Source organism: Petromyzon marinus, chromosome 28 (genome assembly GCF_048934315.1).
Source record: "Petromyzon marinus isolate PM22_M1 ecotype Great Lakes invasive population chromosome 28, UKy_Petmar_22M1.pri1.0, whole genome shotgun sequence".
Lineage (NCBI taxonomy): Eukaryota > Metazoa > Chordata > Hyperoartia > Petromyzontiformes > Petromyzontidae > Petromyzon > Petromyzon marinus.
In genome coordinates this window covers 2,930,338-2,950,966 of record NC_133694.1, presented here as the reverse complement: position 1 = coordinate 2,950,966, position 20,629 = coordinate 2,930,338, and the positions used below count along the sequence as shown (strand labels likewise).

Sequence of the window (20,629 nt, the reverse complement as noted above, 5' to 3'; positions counted from 1 at the left end):
GCCAAGCAGCACGTAGCACAGACACGTTGCACGTAATGGGGGGCAGGGGGGGGGCCAGGGGTGACCACGTGAAGGATGTTCCATCGTCTTGCTCCTCCAGGGTGGTTGGGGGTTGATGTGGCGAGATGGGTTGAAGTGGTGTTTTCAAAGTTGGGGTTCTGAATTGAGCCTGGAGGATTCTTTGCCCGAGATTGCTTCAAGATGACGATGCAATATCTTATTGAATGCGCGCACTCACATTTAAAGCATCCGAAATTTTTGGTTTATCGACAACCTTCAAGATATAGGCTCGTTACACACAAGTAAAAAAAGTACGGACAAATTGTAGAAAAACTGAAAAAAATTATTTATTATTTTCTTGTACAGTCTGTTTCTGATGCAAGAAAGCTTCTTTTAAAATGTAACACCGACCACTGTTAACATTATGAAACAATGCTATGGTAAATACTTTACTCAAAAATATACTGCATAAGCATCCTATAGATTCGTTTTTAAGTGACTGCTACAACTACAACCGGAAATTCTGTTTCATCACTGGCGTGATGCCAGACTACCTACCGCATACGGGAGTTGAGATGTTTCAAACATACTTCCTTAAAAGAAGTCTATATCATCAGGAGCATCCAGGTCTCTGTATTCAATGATAGCTCTTGGATCGCCCCTGGGTCCTCTGCAGACATAAAAAATAACAGCCATATGTATTCATCTGCTGTGGTGTTTGCACTGGCAAAAACAAACTGCACTATTTCCCAGGCTATGAAATCCTATCACGGACTGGGAATCTCAAAAAAGGCTCAAAAACAGCCATCAAATCAGGTGGATAAAAAGCCCCTTTTGGGCGGCATACGTGGAGGGCTTTTTTCAACTGTGAAACAGTACAAGTGTCCCGTCTTTGGTGGGCAGAATCGCTAACACGCAACCCTCGTCACACTTTCCGTAATGCACCAAAAAAAACATTCTTATGCACAGGTGACGGTGGTAAAAACAAGTGCAAATTCTCACAAAGCAAAAGCGCGAACCAACGAGTGAAATTGTACAAGACGACAACTTCGTTTGTAAGTGCACCGAGGATAACAAACGAGGACATTACAAAAGAGGGTTAAACGTTACACGGATCTGCGCGCCTGTACACTTGTTTTACATGAGTTGCGATTCGTACCGGCCTCGGGGCTTCCCAGGGAAACCGACACCTTGGCCCCGATAAGGATCATAGCCACCTCTTCCGGCGAACTGAGGAGGGTAGGGCGACGCTGCGGGAAGACAGAGGCGCCAACGGCATCATTAATAACAAAGGTGCCTAGGTAGAAAGCCAGCTCAAATACCCAAGAAGATTTAAAATTATTTCCTCTTAAAACAAAATACCTATTTGTTTACTGCTATGTTTAGCCACATGAAGATTTTAAGATAAATGTGGGTTAATTCTACGGCCCATGGGCAAATTTATTTCAAGGCCACTCCGAAACATATAAAATATTTATCATAGCTGCACTCGAGAGGGGCATATTTTCCATTCGGCAACAGGGTTTCTAATTTTATCGTGCTTGGCCACTTCTGTCATATTTATACTCTGGTGCCACTGTGATACAAACCAAGCTGAGCATTCCAGGGCTTACTTACCTCCGTAACCCAAAAGGGGTGGCCTTGGCTGTCCGAATCCCATCATGCCTTGCTGCGGGTTTCCTGGAAAGCCCATGTTAGGACCCATTCCTGTGGTTGGAGAAGAAAATGTACAATTGTATTGCATCGCATGATTTAACTTTTTATCATCAGTCATGTCATGGATCAACTGTATTAACCATAAGGACAGAGGAGTTTGCTCCTCTGAATTTTTACAATTCATCGAATCACCGGAGGGAACAGAGTTAACGTCAAATAGAGCCTTTCATGACCAATATTATAATTCATGAATTAGTTTCTCTTGGGATAGATCGTGTTGGTAAAATTTTATGTGTTTAACTATAACCCTCTACCACCCGACAGAGCTAATCATATCACGAATGATTAGGCATTTCAGAAAAACTGGAATGTTGAACAGCGAGCTAAGTTTTTACAACTTTATACGACATTTAAATGGAGATGTCAATTCAGCATCACCAGGCGTTAACACAATCTCAGCTTTCGTGTTAAAGAGCTTCCTGATCTGGGTCAGGGTTGCGATTAAGATTCAAGCATCACATTAATTTAATCATGGCGGCGAATTTGAGTGCCTCTCAAGTGACGACTACTACAACCACTTGGCTCGAGTCGAAACGTCTCGTTAAAAGTATGACGCAGGTCAGCCTCAACTCTCGTTGCCACAAGTACATTAACGATGTAGTGCGGCTGCTGGTGGGAGCGGAGGAAGGGGGGGTACCGTGCAAGATTGGAGCGGGCGCGTGAGCGAACGAACCCGGGGAGCTGTGCACGCCAGGGGCGGGCGGCCCCGCGTTTGGCGGCTGCGTGCCCTTGGGCTCGGGTGGCCCCGGCCTCTTCAGGTCCATGAGGTAGTTGTTGAAGAAGCCCACCTCTCGCTGCACTTCCCCCAGCTTGTCGGCGTGCTTGTTGAAGATGTGCTTGCGCACAAACTCGGGGCCCTGGCGGGCGGTATAAGCGGTCAAAGGTCAACGCCTTGCCCCCACCGCGGATTGACCGAGCAGTGCAACGAGTCTTCGCACGCCCAGCTAGGTCATTGTTCCGCTGCTCACCTATGCGGTTTATCTCTCTCGATTATCTTATTCATAACTGCTTTTTGGGTGATTTGATCTGATCATATGTATGCTGCAAGGCCCTCCACCAGCCAACAAAGCCAAAACAAATGAAATTGTTACATGTACAAAGCGTTTAACGTGCCCATTAACCATTTGGAGGGGGCCTTTATGATTTTCTCCTCGTGTGAATGTTTTCTCCAGGAACTCCATAATTTCCTGACACACCGAACAAAACACTCCTTCGAATGAAAATACAAAAAAAAAACTACATGTTCACAAAGTGTCCACCCCACCCCTCCCGGGGCCGAAAACGAAAGCGCCGCTTGCCTTGAATTTCTTTCCGCTGAGAGGGCAGAGCCACTTGTCCTTGCCGAGCTCCTGTGTGTTGCCCTGGACATACTTCTCCACCTCCTGCTCTGGGTCCTTCTTGCCCATCTTGATGGCCTCTTCGGGCGTAGGGGTGTCCCGCGCGTTCAGCAGCGGCGCCAGCCGCTCCTCCTGCTGCCGCTCGTACTCCGTCACTGCAAGCGGGGAGAGCGCGCGCCCGCACAACGTAATATACGCGTGTGCACACATGCACGCATTATCGTACACAGATACGAGCGACGTGCACGTGCGCACACATGCGTTACCGTGCAGATACACGTGACGCACACGTGTGCACACACGCATTACCATACACATATACGTGACACACGTTACTACGTACACACACACACACATACACCAGACAACATGGGCGCATACACACACAGATGACAAATGTGCGCAATGCACAACATGCACGCGCACATGGACACACAAACACGTACGCACATGTGCCAGTCCGCTGCACGCCACCCATGTCGCGACATGCGCGGCGCCCTCACCCTCGTTGTGCGTGGCGCGGTTGGTGGGCAGCGGCCCGCGCACGTGGATCATGCCGCAACGGTTGGGCATCTCGTCCTCGTTCTGGTACTCGCACGCGTTGTAGTAGTCCACCGAGTGCACGATGCGCAGGTACAGCACCAGTCGGTCCAGCACCTGGGCGCGGGGGGTCGAGGGGGTCAGCGTGGAGAGAGGCGGTCAGTATAGGGAGAGGCACGTGTGTACACGCACGGCGCCCTCCTGTTCATCCACTGTTGGGATGAGGGCCTCCCCACCTCCCCCATGCCAGATGTGGGTCTGGTAACTTCCCAGGACGAGGGCCAGTCCTAAAATGTCACTTTTTTTTTTTAAACGAGTGACCTAGATTAATTGAAACGGCATTCAATGTTCTGGTAAATATCAAAACTCAACATGTTTTCAGGTTCTCAATGGAGGGGCACAATAAGCCCCACGGCATGCGGGAGCGGAAGGAAGGTTTATTTAACCATACTTCAATCACGCCGGCCAGTGCGGATTGAAGGCACGGTAGACGTGCAGCAGTACAATACATTTTTCAGCACCGACCTCTGCTGCCCACCGCATCATCCCCGCAAGCCTGTACCAACAACCTGTGCACGGCGGTCGCCCAACCAAACACCGACTACTCAATTCTGTTCGATCCAATGAGACCCGGGTGACTATTTCGTGGCAAGCGTTAATACGGGTCGAACAAAAAAAAAAAACGTCGGCTCTCAAATCAACTCCGCAACCTTTTAATCGCGATGGGGAGGAGGGAACGTTGACGTGGCTTGCGCCGGCGGGGAAGGCTGACCTGCAGTAGCTTGCCGTCCCTCTCCAGCGGCACGTCGGAAGTGCTGTCCTTGGGCTCGTCCGAGCCCGTGATGGCGTTCCCAAGCAGCTCGTCCTCTTCGGCGCTGACCTCCTCGATGAGGTAGTCCGTGATGTTCTTGAGGATCGGGTTTTGTGACGAAAATGGCTGCGGAGCGCACAAGTGCGTGTGTGCGCGTGATGATTGAGCGTGCGAGGGAGACATTGTCAAGGTGGAAAAGCGATAAAAAAACTAAAAAAAATATATTTATAACGGTATATTTTTTATTTGTATTGAATGGGGGGGGGACTTTGTATTAGACCCAGTAATTGTGAAATACATTAAGTGAATGGTTAACTTAATACGCAGATATTCGCAGACACAATTATGATTTGGTCCGATCATTACGTGGCCTCACCCAAAAATCCATTATGAACCACACAAATTAAAAGTTGACTTAATACTTGGCACTTTCGATAACTTGAACTTAGCTCATTAACAATGCATTGTTGAACACCGATGATTCAAGGAAGCCCAACTATTTACGAGACACCGTACATCAAACCCGGTCCAAAGTTTGCCTTGTGTTGAACCTAATTCTGCTGAAATGATGCACTCCTTGAAGGCCGTGCAGCCGATGAGATGTTTCAAAAAGTACTTTTTTTTACAAAGAGGTGAAAATAATGGGAAAGAGATGTACCGTCTATTTATTATGTTACATATATTCTCCACAATGACGCCAATGATTATTTTTCCAATTGACATACATCAATTTCACTGCCTCAAAAGACAAAGATCCCCGTATAGCCTTAACAGAGTGTTGGGGCAAGTGCTGTTATCGAGCACCTATGAAGCCCGGCATGGCACACAAAAGAGTGGGTGGCTAGCACCACGCCCGGCCACCTTCGTCTCTGTAGTGACGATGTTTACACACCGCACCACGTACTCATTTGAAGCTGAGTCGACCTAGGGGAGGGCCCAGGACTGGTTCAGATAATCGTGACTGGTGTCGGCCGTGAGTGGGAATCGAACTCGGGTCGCAGCACACTAACCGCAAGACCAGCGGTCCCCAACCTTTTTAGCACCAGGGACCGGTTTCGGGGAAGACAATTTTTTCACGGACCGGGCGGGGGGGGGGTTCATCATTGGGTCTTTCCCCCTTTCCAAAGAAGCTCTCCAGCAACGTTTGTTTTTTACTCATTTTGGCTAGGGGTTAGAGCTTGTGGGCTTACCAAAACTGTGACCGAGACAAGTGCGCAGTGCGGGAAAGAGGCGCGGACGAAAGTAATAAATAATAAAATAATGGGCGGGCCACGCGCGGACTCGCCGCTCACCTGCTGCTGTGCGGCCCGGTTCCTAACAGGCCACGGACCGGTACCGGTCTGTGGCCCGGGGGTTGGGGACCCCTGCGCGAGACCACCGCTCCGCACACCCCTCCGCCACCCCCACGACAAAAAGTCTCTCTTACCGCCAAGATGTCGGTGTCCTTGATGGGCTGGGTGGCGCTCCACAGCTGCGCCTTCTGGTCAAGGGCTTGGATGAGTTTGGCCGCGAGGCGGATGTCATTGCGCACGACGGGCTTGTGCTGCGTGATGCCCTGCACGCCGCGGACTCGCCGCGCCAGGTCGCGGTTCACCACAGGGCTCAGCTCGCATTCCCGTAACTGCGAGGAGGAGATTCAGACGACACCTTAGTTGTAAATTATCTTTTTTTTTGAGTCAGGAATTTGTTTTCTTCTTCTCTTAACAACATGTATGAAGAATATTTGGCTGCTACAAATTTCCACGTGATAAGCCACTTCGTTGGGCTATCATTTGTGAGCAGGTCGCTTCTGAAAAATAGCTATATATAGCTCAGTTGGTCTTAACTAGTAAAATAAAAATTGTTTAATTTTAAATATACAAAGTATATAACACCAAAGTTGTTACATGTGACTGCATAGCCATTTTCTGCATTCCACTGCTGGATGAGAGCTCTCACTATAGAAAACGTTCCCCACACCCCTGCTGCTATAGAACAGTCACTGCATGAGAGAATATTCCATTGACCTGAGCAGCACTCTCTCATTGTCATGAAATGACTCAATGTACGTGAAGACACAAGAGCCCTTTTGTCAATCCGCTACTGGGAGGATGAGGGCCTCCCACACACCATGAGGGTTCACGAGAGTTACACGACCATACTTCACCGCACCGGTTGCTGTGCGTTTGTGAAGCTGGGGAGCGGAGATTCAGGACCATAATAAATTACAGAACAGATGTTTCTGCGTTTCCCTCTGCTGACAATGTAGCCCCACAGCAGCCTAAAATACCCTACCCAAACACTATCCATACTCAAACCTGCTTAGCTTCCGAGATTTTCAGCGATCGGGCGCACCCCCCACCGTGGGATACGGTCACAGGCGTATAGGAAGTACGCAATGTAAAAATGATCGAAGCCACAACAGCGATGACGTACCCGGATATTCTGGAGACTCCAGCAAATCTCTTTGATGTTTACGCTGCGCTCAAACGTCACCCAGCCTCGCCTGTAGAACCTACGGTGATGAAAACAACGGCAAACCTCACAGTTTAACACCGTTCATTACTGCAAGGACAAAGAATCGCACGGCAGCACCTTGCTCAAACTTATGGCATTTAAAATATTCAGTGAGAGCATGAGAACATTTTGAACATTCACCAGGCTACTGAAGCCGTCCACCGATTTACCCAACGACCCATATGAACGTTGGTGATCAATTTCCCACAACGGGAAATGAGAACAAGCACTGCAAGGTACAACACTAGGCATGACATGGTGGGTCAATAACATCAATTAAAATAGATTATCATGGTTACCATGCACGCATTGAACAATGTGTTTATGGATTGTTTTGTATAGGCATATGCTATTTGTAAATGACACCTGCTGCAGACACTCGGTGTCATACATTTACAACGATCGTAAAAAGATACAGTACTCTTAAAATCGAATTACAAGACTAATATTTGTGTAAATTCATTACATAGCAATTTTTTTTTTATATATATATGCTTAGAAAATGCAATGGAAATGAATACCATAATTAATAACATTTATTAACGGTAAAATAAAAAAAATTGTTGAGCAGGCTACGCAATCAACCAAGCGCACGGCCAAATCAAATTCACACACACACACATTCACCAGCACACGAAATTAGCAGCAAATGTTCAAGTTACACAGGTTCCTGGCATAACTTCACGCCTGGCACAAGTTTATTGTGCGTCTTACACTCCAGGGGGAATTACAATCCGGAGAAAATATAGTGTCATATTTTTCCCTCTTTTGGGGCGGTGCCATTGATGAATGTGGCGAGGTTTTGTTATTTGAACCTGCCGAGGCCATGCTGCATTGACAGAGCAACACGCAGGAGCAGATGCGCCCCAGTGGTCTGTAAGAACAAAGGGGAAATTAAGGAATAAGAGACAGATATATGAAGGAGAGATACTGTCCTGCGTGTCTATTTGGTTAACGTACGGCACTCTATCGCAAGCAAGCCCCCGTACCTTCGTTCAATCTGGGGGTCTGACAACGCGACTCGAACGAAGCCCGGGTATCGGCGACACAGCTGTGAACAGAGAGAGAGAGAGTGACGACCGTTGTTGTTAGCTCAAAGCACGCACAGAGAGGGTCTGAGAGTGATGGCGACGCTGTGATAGAACGTACGATACAGGGTCTATGATAATCACATTATCCGTTTTTTCTAAACATCATTGCGTATCTTCGTGAAAACATATTAGTGAAATCACAAAATACAATATTTTGAGTTTTAAATATCTATATAACCAATTTAACATGCTTGTTTTTTCTGCATCACATATAAAGGCAAAATGTGGCGCAACTTATTTCATTATTTATTTCTGGTCTCAAAGTGAAATGTGGATTTCATTTAGGCTACATTTAATATTTTTCATGTATCACTTCTTTTACATTGTACGTAGCCAATTGTGGTAATCGGAGGGGCACGACTAAATCAAATGAAAGACATGACTAAAATTCCACAGTTTTGTCACCAACTCGTCCAAGACTAGTAAAGAATCACCACTGCCCTACGCACACCACGCTGACACACGGGTAGTCCACGACAATGGAAGCGTTGGGAAACTGCTGCATCGTCGCAACGTTCTGACCCCGTGCCCCCACTGGACATGTGTGAAAAAGAGCTTTAATATAGCTCATCAGATTCCTCCTCCCCCGCGTAAAAACAACATTCCGATTCCGAATCTGCGAGCGCGGCCGCCGACGCACAATCCCTGCTGCACCGGCGGCTTCGCTCGCAGCAGCGACTCACGGCGACGATCTCGCTCTTGGGGATGTTGGGAGCGATGTTCCGCATGAAGAGCGAGCAGGTCCTGTGCAGGGCGCGCGGTTTGGCGGGGACGCCATCCTCTCCCTTCCTAAGCGACTCCTTCTCCAGGCCGTCCTCGCCCGCCTGCTTCTCTGTTGGGCGCGGGAGACGGGCGGTGGCTTTTGACACCGGTCGAGTTGGGTTGAGCCATCGCTATCTAGAGTATTGGGGCTTGTAACGACGATTTAATTCCCCGATATCAAAGGTCTGTTACGAGGCATACGTGCACCAAACGGTACGTGCAAGAATTTATTCAAAACACTTGATTGGTGAACGTAAGGGTTCTTGCAACCATATTTCGCCACCCAGGCATATCTGACCTTACCGGGTTTGTTAACTTCAATGTTCTGCATAACTGATAATCACATGGAATAAGAAACTGACCCAACCCCGCACTGATCAGCGTGGTAAATTAAGGTAAAAAATTAACTAGGGGAGGCCCAGGACCGGTTCAGATAATCATCAATGGTGTTTGGCTGTGAGCAGGAATCAAACTCGGGTGGTCAGGCATGTAGCACAGTACGCTAACCACTACATTACCGCTCCTACAAACATGACAATCCCCTCTTGTCTCACACACACACACACTAGACTTTTCAAATTTGATCAAGGATCGCTGCGCTCTAGGATCTCACCACCGTCTCCTGGTCCCTTTTTCCCATCCAGGTCCGATTCGGAGCCAGAAACGTTCCCTGCATCACGGCCCGGGCTCGCCGCAGAGCCTCCTCGCTTGCGCTTCCTGCTTCCCTGCAGGTGCCAAAGCAACGTTGGAGCAGAGGGGGAAGAGGAAAGGTATGGGGAATGACGACACAAATCAACATTGCAGCTCAAGTGGATAAAGCCTTTTTCCTCCACTGCCATTAGTTTATCGCTGCCATTCTGTTGTCGGTGCTGATGCAATTTGTGCATCGGAGAAGAAACCTGGAGAAGCGACATCTGTGAAAAAGAGCTTCGCAGCTCATTAAATTCCTCCAGTAGAAATACATGTTTTTCATCGGATTACAGCAAATTTAAATGCAACGGAAGTTACAGCAGACAGTATCGTATGAAGCCAGCAGATCTCTATAGACACGAGCCAGTGTTGCGGTCCCAATTCCAGGGTCTACCGTTATCTTCTTTCCCTGCTCTTTAAACTATCACAATTCCAGTCAGTTCTGTCAACCATCACTGACATCATCATGGGACCTCCTTTGCCAGTACCAAAATATGAGAATAGGTTTCCCCTTTTTTCTGGCAACAAAACAGGTGTTAAGATGTTAAAACACCAAACTGAAACCTTTTACAAAGAATCATGTCTGCATTAACCACAATACTTGTGCTCAGAATGCATACGCCTTTTGGCATCCTCTGGTCTAACACCGTTTGGGACTAGGCTCAAAAGAAAGCTGTCTCTGGTATGGACCAATTAGTTTCAAAGACAATGCATATATTATCAGAATGTTTTTTGTTTACATTCTGACCACAAGCATTGTGGTTAATGCAGACATGATTCCTTGTAAAAAGGTTTCAGTTTGGTGTTTTAACATCTCAACACTTATTCTTAGCTCTTTCGGTAAAGTCACGTTGAAAGGAAACAACAAAATATGTTTTATATATATTTTATTATTTTATTGTTTCCCTTCAACGTGACTTTACCGAAAGAGCTAAGAATATGAATTACTGCAGTCACGAAAGCTTTAAATCAAAATCTCAACACTTGTTTTGTTGCCAGAAAAAAGGAGAAAACCTCTTCTCATCATTGACATCCATTTCATTTTTTGTTGCAAGAAGCACAACAGGCACTTTCCCAATGCGATTGAACCAAGGTTGAGACCCGAGAATGGACCAACCTTTCCGGAGTCTGCCACTTCCTTGCTGGACTCCGACATCTTCTTGTCTACCTCGGATAGCTTGCGCGAGTCCTTGCCATCGTTCTCCACTTTCCCATCGTCCTCAGGCTGGTCCACAGTTTGCAGGTCCAGGTCAGTGCCACCCTCCATTTTTATCACCGCTGCCCCCGAATAGAAATGAATGGATTACATGTGTTTATTTTTACAACTGTCCTCCATTTTTGCAATCAGCATCATATGAATAAGTTTACAGAATCAGAATATTGATTTATACCGGAGGAATCCGATGAGCTATAAAGCTCTATTTCACAGATGTCCAATAGGTTTATATTTGTTACTCCAAATTAAGAGAATGTGGGGTTCCTACGCTATACATCAGAGGGACGAGGAACGGATACAGCTTGAGTCGAGTTGCAACAACTGAAACCCAACTGTGCTCCAATACCACCATGAAATTAGTGTTGCACGAGCCAATCAGAGACTAGCCAATTATTCAGACTCAGAATATGTATTGATATTGGAGGAATCCGATGAGCTATAAAGCTCTTTTCCAGAATTCCGGTAGTATTATTATTCAACTCCTTTCTTCCGGCCCGCAGGCTTCCAACGTCGACCGCTCCCAGCCTGCAATTACCGGCGTCAAGGACGCGTATGATCTGCTCTGATTTGTCTATGTCCAGGGAGATGCTGTTGAACCAGCCGCCCTCCAGCAGGAAAGTGAACGCCTTGAGCCGGTGCTGCAGGGCACTGGCCGCTTCGTGCTTGCGCTTGGCGGACTCCTCGGGGTGGTATTTCACGCGGAACCTGGGGAAAACGGCGAAAGCGACATCAGCCTCGTGCCGCGATGGACCAGCGCCGCCAAATTCCTGATCCAGAAAAGGGAAGAAGCACATTTTATTTTACAGCCGAGAAAAAATGAACACGACAGTTATTATCCATGTCTCTTACAAAATGAAGTAATAAACGATCATTTTTTTAACGTAGTCGTTAAGTATTTTAGCTCAAAACTGAAGCGCAAAAAATGAATGTTGCTTACATTTTAAAACGCCAGCAAGTTAAATAAGATTTCAAATTATTTTGTAAAAATCATACTTTAATTTTTTGCAATCTCAGGTAAGCGTAAAACACATTTGCAAATCAACAATTGGAAATTCACTGGGTAGAAACAAAAGCACATTCAGCGATTATTGTTACGGCATATTTCACATATCTATATTGATTTAGTAGAAAAAAATTTAAACAAAACTAAAAACAGAAACGAAATTTACAGGACGTGTTACCTTTTTTCCTGCAATATTTTGTAAAATGGGCATTATATTTGTTAACAGTAACTTCCACACATCACTTTACAACTTTTGGGGCTTCCAAAGCAATTCTTCACGAACAGGGCGAGGCTGAGCCAATCACGTTGCTTCTTTCTCAGAGCGGTGCAACACGAGCGAGCACCAACCAGTGACATTTTCGGTCCCTATGCCTAGCTCCCTAGAACCACTGTAACCAATCTAGCCACTGCATTGTGCGCAGTGCCACTATCTAAACTACGAGTCCGTTCAGGGCGTCTCTTCCTTTCCACCTTGTTCTTTTGGAGGGAGGAAAGTTGTGTTAGTGTGAACAATGTCGGCAACACAAGAAAAGGGGGCATAGAACACAAGAGAACAACATCATGTACCAAAAAATCAACATTCAAAATTCACATCTCTACGTAAATGCACACTTAACCCAGTGGCAATGCTACGACGGAACATTAGAGCATAAGTGCTAAAATATTTTTTACGTAACTTACAGGTAACAATGCCAACAATTCATCGATTGCTATCAACTTTAAAGCTCGTATTCCATGCAAAAGATTATGTATCTGAGAAACGATGATTTTTCTATTTGTATACCTTGTATGTAATTGGGTTCTCATGATCTCTGCAGCCACTAGTTGTCACAATGTCATAATTTATTTTCCAATATAATCACGCTCTTGATCTGCGACAATTTATCAAATCATTGGAGGGGTGAATGCCGCACTCCAAAATACGATGGCACCAAGACAAAACTACTCTGGGCAGTTGAATCTTACAAATTAATTACTGCAATATTACCCAGCACGTCAAGTGATAATATAATTGCTCTTGTTATATAGTTATATAAACTTTAACCTTGAATACAACTATGAACACGTGGTCAGTTTGCATTGGAGCTCATTAAAGCATGTACAATTTTTATCACGATGCATTATATCATGCTGTAAGTTGCAATGTTCACTCAAAAATACAACCCAGATGGTGCAGACATGAATATCACAGCACAGCCCAAACCACAGCACGTAACTTGAATCTGTTCTTTTTGACAAAAACATTGTTCAAACAACAACGGTGAAACAAAATGAAATGAATTGATGTTTCCATCGTTCACGCATCCCAACTACAGATAAAAGCATAAATGCATTAGCTGTCTAGCCGCCCATCCGCAATGAGGGAGCATGATAACTGACACAAAACTGAACGTAACTTTAGCAGAGGTGTTTTGCCCATTAGGAACGGAGCCGATTGAAAAGCTGGCCAATGTGATCAAAAGCCATGTGCAACATTTAAGAGACAAAAGCAGAGCAAAAATAATCAATCGCAAGTAAGCTGGCCTGACCACTAACGCTTGGCTTCTGCACTGTCAATACATCAGAGCACAAATGCACGTTGAAAAGCGTTACATAATGCGCGTTGGACATGATTATTTCTTAACTTTTTAAGTCAGTATTTGAGAGCCAGTGCCGCTGAGTAAGTTTTAAAGTGTCAAAACCGCGTGCCAAAACCGGCCAATGAGCCGCTTACCATTCCTCGTCCTTGTGTGCCATGAAGAACTCGTGCAGCTGCTGGCGGCGGAACTCGATCTTGTAGTTGTTGTAGCGACGCACAGCCTCTGTCTCGTCCACCGACTCGGCTATGGACAGCAGGAACTCCTTGAAGGTCTTCATGATGGGGTAGGCTGGCGGGGCCTCCACCTCGGGCACGGCGCCCACCCTGTGTGTGAGACACCGCAGGAATTTGATTGAAAAAATTAAAGATCCACAAAAGCCTCAATTAATCTAAGTGCTCTGTTTTAGGAGGTTCCTTGCACGTTTGGCCGATTCTGATAATTACCAGGTTTCCGACTAACTTTTTGTTTCAACAAGTTCGGTTTATTCAGTGATGGTCAATCCCACTGCCGGATAAACATCTCCCCAAGCTGCCGCCACCTCACGTGATCGTGCGGTGTTTAATATGCCAATTAGCACGTGCACATGAACATATTCATCGCTCTATATCCATGGTGAACATCTTCTTGGACACGCTTCATTTCTTGACTGCCACTCCCGTCTTATTTGTTGGCCACTGGCCACCATCCTTTCCAGTGACGTGTCCTGCCCAATCCTGCTTTTAACAGTTTGAATTATTTTATCAACTTGCAAATGGTCTCTGAACCACGTGTTCCTCTTTCCGCATCTCAATAATTGCCAGAATGCATCTCCTCCATGCTTTTTTGTGTACATTTCAGGTTGTGTTCCATTTTATTTGTCCGTGTCCACGTTTCCAATTCATGTTCGAGCAGGTAAAACGCGCCGACTAAAAATTCATCTACATTACACATTGGTAAGCTGCTTTCATGACCAATTTTGCACTTTCCAAAAGCAATCCAAGGCCGCTCTCGCTTGTCTCATTGTCGGGTTAAAATTAAGCAAATAGTGATTAATACAGTATTTTAAAACGGACAGCCTTTTAAAATTTACAATTTTATCCACCAATTTTCCATGCAAACGTTATAAAAATGTGTTTTCACAGCTACAAATAATAAAACGAAGAATACGTGGTGACTTATTTAACCATGTGATGACACCAGCACAAAGAGAACAGAGTTTTTAGCAACAGCTGCACTGCAAAGGTTTGGCTGCCTTCCAGTTTTCCATGAGAGCCTCTGAATTTAGTGTATTGATAACAAAGGACCCGAGGAGCATCAAGTCTAACATAACTGCACGTTTGAAAAGCACTCAACTTTGTTACGCAAGTTACGCCAAGTTGTAGCGAGGAATTACGCCACATTCTTTTTTCATGGCAAGTGAAATAGCTTCTCTTATGTCATTAACAACCAGGGCAATACAAGGCAGACCAAAAAACAGCACAAAAATAAAGACCGTTGTTTTATGCAAGTAAAGGACCAAAGTGCACTACAGTTAATCACAAAAGCATTTCTTATTTTTCCCCCAAACACTCTGGCCCGACTGCCAATGCGACGCTGTGAATACGGTACGTGCCCCATTACCGGTTTGGGATGGGGTTGTGCGGCTGCGGCATCATGTGCGCTTCGGGCGGGCACCAGGGGGGCGGGGGGCCATAGTTGGGGCCCCCTCCATAGGGCATGTCATACCCACCACGGAACGCCTCCCCGTGGTCGTCCCTAGTCAAGAGGAGAATGGGAAAGGGGAGAAAGGGGGGGGGGGGGAACCATCAAGATTTATTGCCCGGCCAACACTCGGCTAAGGTCACAATGCAAAATTTCCCATGCAGCTCTGCTTACAGCAAACACTGCAAGCACAATCGACACGTCAGGAGTTGGATGTCGTGTGCTTAATTCAGCAACGTAAATATGCCCATCTGTCAACTGGTAGACACACAACTCGACACTCTACTTAGCATTTATTTGACCCGAAGGTGAACGGAAGACAAAATGAAACGTCCAAGATAAGGCCCAATGCATTTTTTTACTTGAATGTTTTTCCTTTCTGCAATTATTAATTGTAAGACAATTCAATAAAATCATTCAAGGTACGGTAAAGTATATTACTATTATGGACACCAATTTTCTTTTCCATAATAATCATTTACAGCCTTTTATAAATCCACTGCTGGATGTAGGTCTCCCCCATGCAGTGTCAGTCATGGAAATTGTGAGAAAATACTTCACGACGCTGGACATTGTGCAGGTTAGTGAAGGAGGCGCCCAGAATGTGCTTAGTTATCACTTGCCATTGATTATAATCGCTGCGGTTTGGAATCAAAACTTAAAATGTCGGGGACGTCAGACTGAAAAAGTCGCGGCACAAAACCAACGCACACCAGAGAGAACACGTTGTCCCTCTCTCTCTCGTTTACACGCACCAGTCTCTGCGCATGCGTTTCTGTGGGGGGCTGATCTCCCTGCGCGTTGGAGTGAATCGTTCCCTCCGCCCGCGGTCATAGTCTCTGTAGTCTCCTCGCCGGCTGCGATCGCGACCTCGATCCCATTCCCTGCAAGGCAAGACACATCGCGCTTTTTTTACCTCTTTTTACACTGTACAACCGTGCCCAGCCAGCCTGATTGTTTTTCAACTGAAAACACAGACCGCCGTGCCACTGAAATCATACGTACCGAACGAGTCATATTCATGTCAAATGCAAGGATGCGTAAATTCGCCCCACCCCTGGCCCTGCTTTGCCATGAACCAAATTCGGATGTCTTGTGAGGCCAGGGAATCACGGTTTGCTTCTAATTCGCATTGGCAAACAGCCGGTGAAAAACGACCTGTACCGCGAGGACCCCACGCTGGCACTCCTGAAAATGAATCTTGAAGATTCACATACACTTAGCTCTAGACCATGTGGATGGACTATCTGGGTTTAAGATAAACCGTGCTTGCAAAACAACATTTACGCATGCGCTGTTTTAAATAATTATAGCCGATCCTCACTCAACGAGGTTCAATGAGTTGGTTCACATGCGACTGCAACCACGCATACACATCGGCAAGGAGCAATCAAAACAGAAGACACATTCTACGTCTACGCTCCAGTCCCTACATTTTCACGCTATAAGGCACTTTTTTTCTGGACAGGTCGCTTCTGAAAAATAACTAATAGCTCAGTGGGCTTTATCTGGCAAGATAAAAATAGCATTTTCTAAAATAAAAATTTGCACAGTTTTAGTATTTATTTTTGTGATATGCTTACCTTTTCTATACTTTTCTCCAGAATGAAATTCTGATGATCCCACACAGGTAGGAAAATATATTTTAAATCGTAATTCACACGTTTTACTAAATCTGTGCGTTTAACTTTATTCCAAACTCTAACGGCACATACCACCGGCTGGCTCTAAGGAGACAGCCGTGCGTACCTCTCGTTCCAGTCGTCTCCTCCTCGCCGCCGGTCGTCGCGCTCTCGCGAGCGGTCGTAGTCACTGCGCTCGCGTCGGAACTTATCCCTGCGCCGCCGGTCATACTCGTCATCGCTGTCCCCCATGGTAGGCGGCCGGTATCAAGCACACGCACCGCAGTCTGCAAGAGTGTGGGGGGGGGGGGCAAAAAAGGATTTTGCAGCACGTGTTCAGATTGGGCAAACAACCAAGCTACATTTGCATCCTCTGCTTCACGGTGAGACAATAAGAAGTTAAGAACATTTGAAAAACACTGCTCTGGCCAATTTTTATACAGATTCTAGAATTCTGACCAATGACACTCTTGCATCTCCAGTCTCATCGATTGCAAGTTGGATGAAAAATTAATTTGCAGTATTACAAGCAATCAATGGTATCCTTCAGTCAACAGCAGACAATGAAAATTTCAGCTCAGCATTTCCAAATAACATTAAAGACTTGACTTAGTTTGAATTAAATTTCCCATGATGGCTAATCTGTTTCCAGGATTGGCTTTTACAACCATCACTGGAAATGCAAATCAAACTTAACCAAGTCATTAACATTAAAAGAAAATCCTAAAGCTGAAAATTCCATTGCGTTTGCTTATACACACACGCATATAAATCATGTAAAAGACAACAAACAACAGAATTCCACCTCCAGAAAAATGTCATGGGAGGCATGCGCACACCCACCAATCTGCAACATGAACCAACTTGTGTGCATATAACAGCAGCACGCGCATACATTATGAAACCCGTCAAAGCCAGCAGAACGTAACCTTTCGCACAATGCACAATCTTGCAACACTGTGTTCTGAACACAGCTTGCCTCGCCCTCACTCAAGCCCCTCGTGAAACCAATCTAATCCCAGTACACTCTGTCCTTATAACTGTACTGACATTCAACCACATCCAAGCAAAATCATATAAATCTAACACCAATGTCTTGTACTAAAAAAAAAATAGATTTCCAACACTACATCTATACTTTGCAATGTGTGGCTCTATACACAAGCAAACACACGCATCCTTATTTCGGGTTCAAATTGAATGTAGATAAAGTGCTGTAAAGATGCATATGAAATACAATCTTATATTGTAGATACAGTATGTAATAAAGCTGTCTGTTCCAGGCTGTGTAATACAAATGTCAAGCTTCATTAATAACTACACCAATCGTTAAAATCAAACTGTGGCGGAGAAGGAGAGGTCCTGATACAACTTGCCATTGATGTATGGTGAACTTTTGTACAGTACGTGGCCAACCGCGCTCATCAGAGGTGCGGGGTAAGGAACTATCGCCAGCAATCAAATATTAATTTACATTTATATAGCAAAATTCACCCCATGATATCAGTGCTCCATGCACTGATATCACACAAAAATATGTTTATACTGAGTGTATGTTGCTGCTGTGTCCAGTACAGCGCTTTGAGATCCTTGATAATAAGCGCTACATAAATTGAATTGTTATTAAAGTTAGGAAATATAAATACTAAAATCGCCAGAGTCCACTGTTCATACATGGGAAATGGTATGCCAGGCGAAACAGGTCTTTAGAAGAACTTAAACAGAGCGAGTGAGCTCGCCTGGTCTAACCAGCGGTACTGCAGGTGAATGCGGTCACACACCGTGCACACAAAGCCGCACATCCTCCCGCCCCATTAAACTCCTCGTTAGCCACTGGCGAAATTATTGCCGGCAAATTGTCGGGCGCAATCGCCGCCGCGCGGCATTTCCACCGCCCACTACCTCCTCCCCAAACTGTTAATATCTCATTGCCCTCCACGAATCTTTACATCGTTCTGATCCTCCAACCCAAGCGAGCTTGGCGAACAATTGGGGCGGGGAAAACGTCCAATCGGATGGCAAGACGGAGCGCACGTGACTTGCCAGCAGAAGGCCACGCGCTTCCCGTACCTGACAAGACAATGGCGGTAATACCCTAATCCGGCATGACTGATTCCTGACGCATGGCAATTCAAAAGCCTGCCGATTGCTTTACTGATAAGTAGTGCATTGTTATTGAGTGACCAGCAAGGATGGACTGCATAATATAGTGCATGTCAAGTAAACTAGTGGCTCGTACCAGGCCCCTACCCCCATTCATAATTAATCAATTAACCGGTAGACCAATTATTTTTCAGCATACGCACTAGTGCTTGCGCTTGACTGGCAAGCGACAACTCTTGTCACTCCAGGCCGTCGGTCATCCAAGTTGCCATAGTCGATAATTGTTCGTGCAATGCGGGCAATAATCGCCTTTAAATTTCCTGAACGCACCCCACTGCATATATACTCCACATATGTACACACCCCACTGCAATATATACTCCACATGTACACACCCGACTGCCATATATACTCCACATGCGCACACCCCGCTGTCATATATACTCCACATAATATACTGTACACACCCCCATTGCCATATATACTCCACATGTACGCACAACCCACAACCCACAGACATTACATTCGTCACAGATATCCTCACATGCACCAACATACGCACAACCTTGCCACTGCAGTACTTACGTATACGATTGTTTTTTTCTTTTCAGTACAGTACTTACAGAAATTACATGCACTATTCACAACAGATCTAACCCACGCGCGGCTGTACTGTACATCTCATTCATACACATCCAGACGTCGATATCGCTGCAAGAGTTTCGAATGGTCATTTCGTTCTATGACAAAACGACCAAAAGGCACAACTCGAATTTGGGGGGGGGGGGGAACGAATATAAAACTCCTAAATTAACATGTCAAACGTACACACAATGCAAGCGGACGCAAACCTGCTAGTAAAATTCCCATGTAGGTTATGACAGCGTCGATTACACACAATTGGAATACACGCGCATAAGTGTGCACATTGTCAATCCACTGCTGGATGAGCGCCACCCTACACCTGAGGCTTCATTTAACCATGTTTCACCACGCTGGCAAGCGTGGGCGAAGGCGGGGTGGGGGGGGCATAGAAGTACAGTGGAACAATGAATTCCGCTGCTGCACTGGGTCAACAAAGGGTACGAGTGTAAGCAAGCGAGCTGTAAAGAGTAAAGTGCACCATGCACTTAGGCCTGGAACTAGCAAAACGCCGAAACCGCGCTTTCAGTACCTCACGATCACCACGTCAAAGCTGAGGTTATTCATCGTCAGCAGCGGCAACAACGCACAGAAACCAACATTAAGCGGTCGTTACAAATTATCATGCCGATTCGCACGGGTTGCATTTTGTTTATTTTTAAACGTTATAAAAGAGAAAGGTGTGACAAATATTGGGGCCCTCGCGCTAGGCCCGCCCAGGAAAATTGATCGTATTGAACAAAAACGTCAACCGATTATTTAAACACATCTGAATGATTACATGTAAAAACACCGACGATGCGTGTGAAGTGCCGTGTTTTTTTTTTTATTATATCTAAAGGTGTTTAATTCGTAACGATAATAATCTGCTAATTATCGCCTTCGCCTCTCTTGCTCCACTAACCTGAGCAGCGAGGCCCAACGTGTAAGGAGAATCCCTGAGCAGATGTCCCGTGCGTGGTGACGTCTTGTGCGCGATGACGTCACGGGGCAGATTTTATGGCGCGATGGCGTTGCTTTGGCGAACCGTGGGTTAAATACGCGGTGACGTCTTCGCGCAAGCACCCCCCCCCGGCCCCTACATCCTTTACGTGATGACGCGTGCGGCGAGGCCCAACGCGTTAAGGAAAATCCCTGAGTAGACGTTCGGTGCGTGATGACGTCACGCCATCGATGTAATCGCGTGATGACGTACCGAGGCATCACGTGGCTTTTTACGAACTGCGGTTTTAATACGCGATGACGTAATCACGCAAGAATTCCCTCCACCCAACATCCTTCTACGTGATGACGTCAACATCGCGTTTACGATGCTACGTTATGACGTCGCACAGTAAAGT

At 45.9% G+C, this 20,629-nt stretch overlaps 1 protein-coding gene across 3 annotated transcripts; it reads right to left on the bottom strand.

Annotated features, from left to right (window-relative positions):
- Positions 1-322: 322 nt before the first annotated feature.
- Positions 323-20,312, bottom strand: SRRT (serrate, RNA effector molecule). Of its 3 annotated transcripts, none has more exons than XM_032962149.2 (19): positions 20,194-20,312; positions 16,672-16,831; positions 15,678-15,806; positions 14,842-14,976; positions 13,377-13,565; positions 11,195-11,364; positions 10,561-10,721; positions 9,367-9,478; positions 8,675-8,823; positions 7,890-7,951; positions 6,820-6,898; positions 5,831-6,025; positions 4,366-4,530; positions 3,557-3,710; positions 3,015-3,208; positions 2,354-2,573; positions 1,618-1,707; positions 1,160-1,250; positions 323-670 (listed from the first exon to the last, which is right to left on the bottom strand). In XM_032962149.2, the coding sequence occupies exons 2-19, from the start codon at positions 16,794-16,796 to the stop codon at positions 595-597; spliced, it is 2,496 nt and encodes an 831-aa protein (XP_032818040.1). In that variant the 5' UTR covers positions 16,797-16,831; positions 20,194-20,312; the 3' UTR covers positions 323-594. The 3 variants fall into 3 exon arrangements, with proteins under 3 accessions (XP_032818040.1, XP_032818042.1, XP_032818041.1); XM_032962151.2 differs by having other exon boundaries at positions 2,390-2,573; XM_032962150.2 differs by lacking the exon at positions 20,194-20,312 and adding an exon at positions 19,822-20,145.
- Positions 20,313-20,629: the final 317 nt, after the last annotated feature.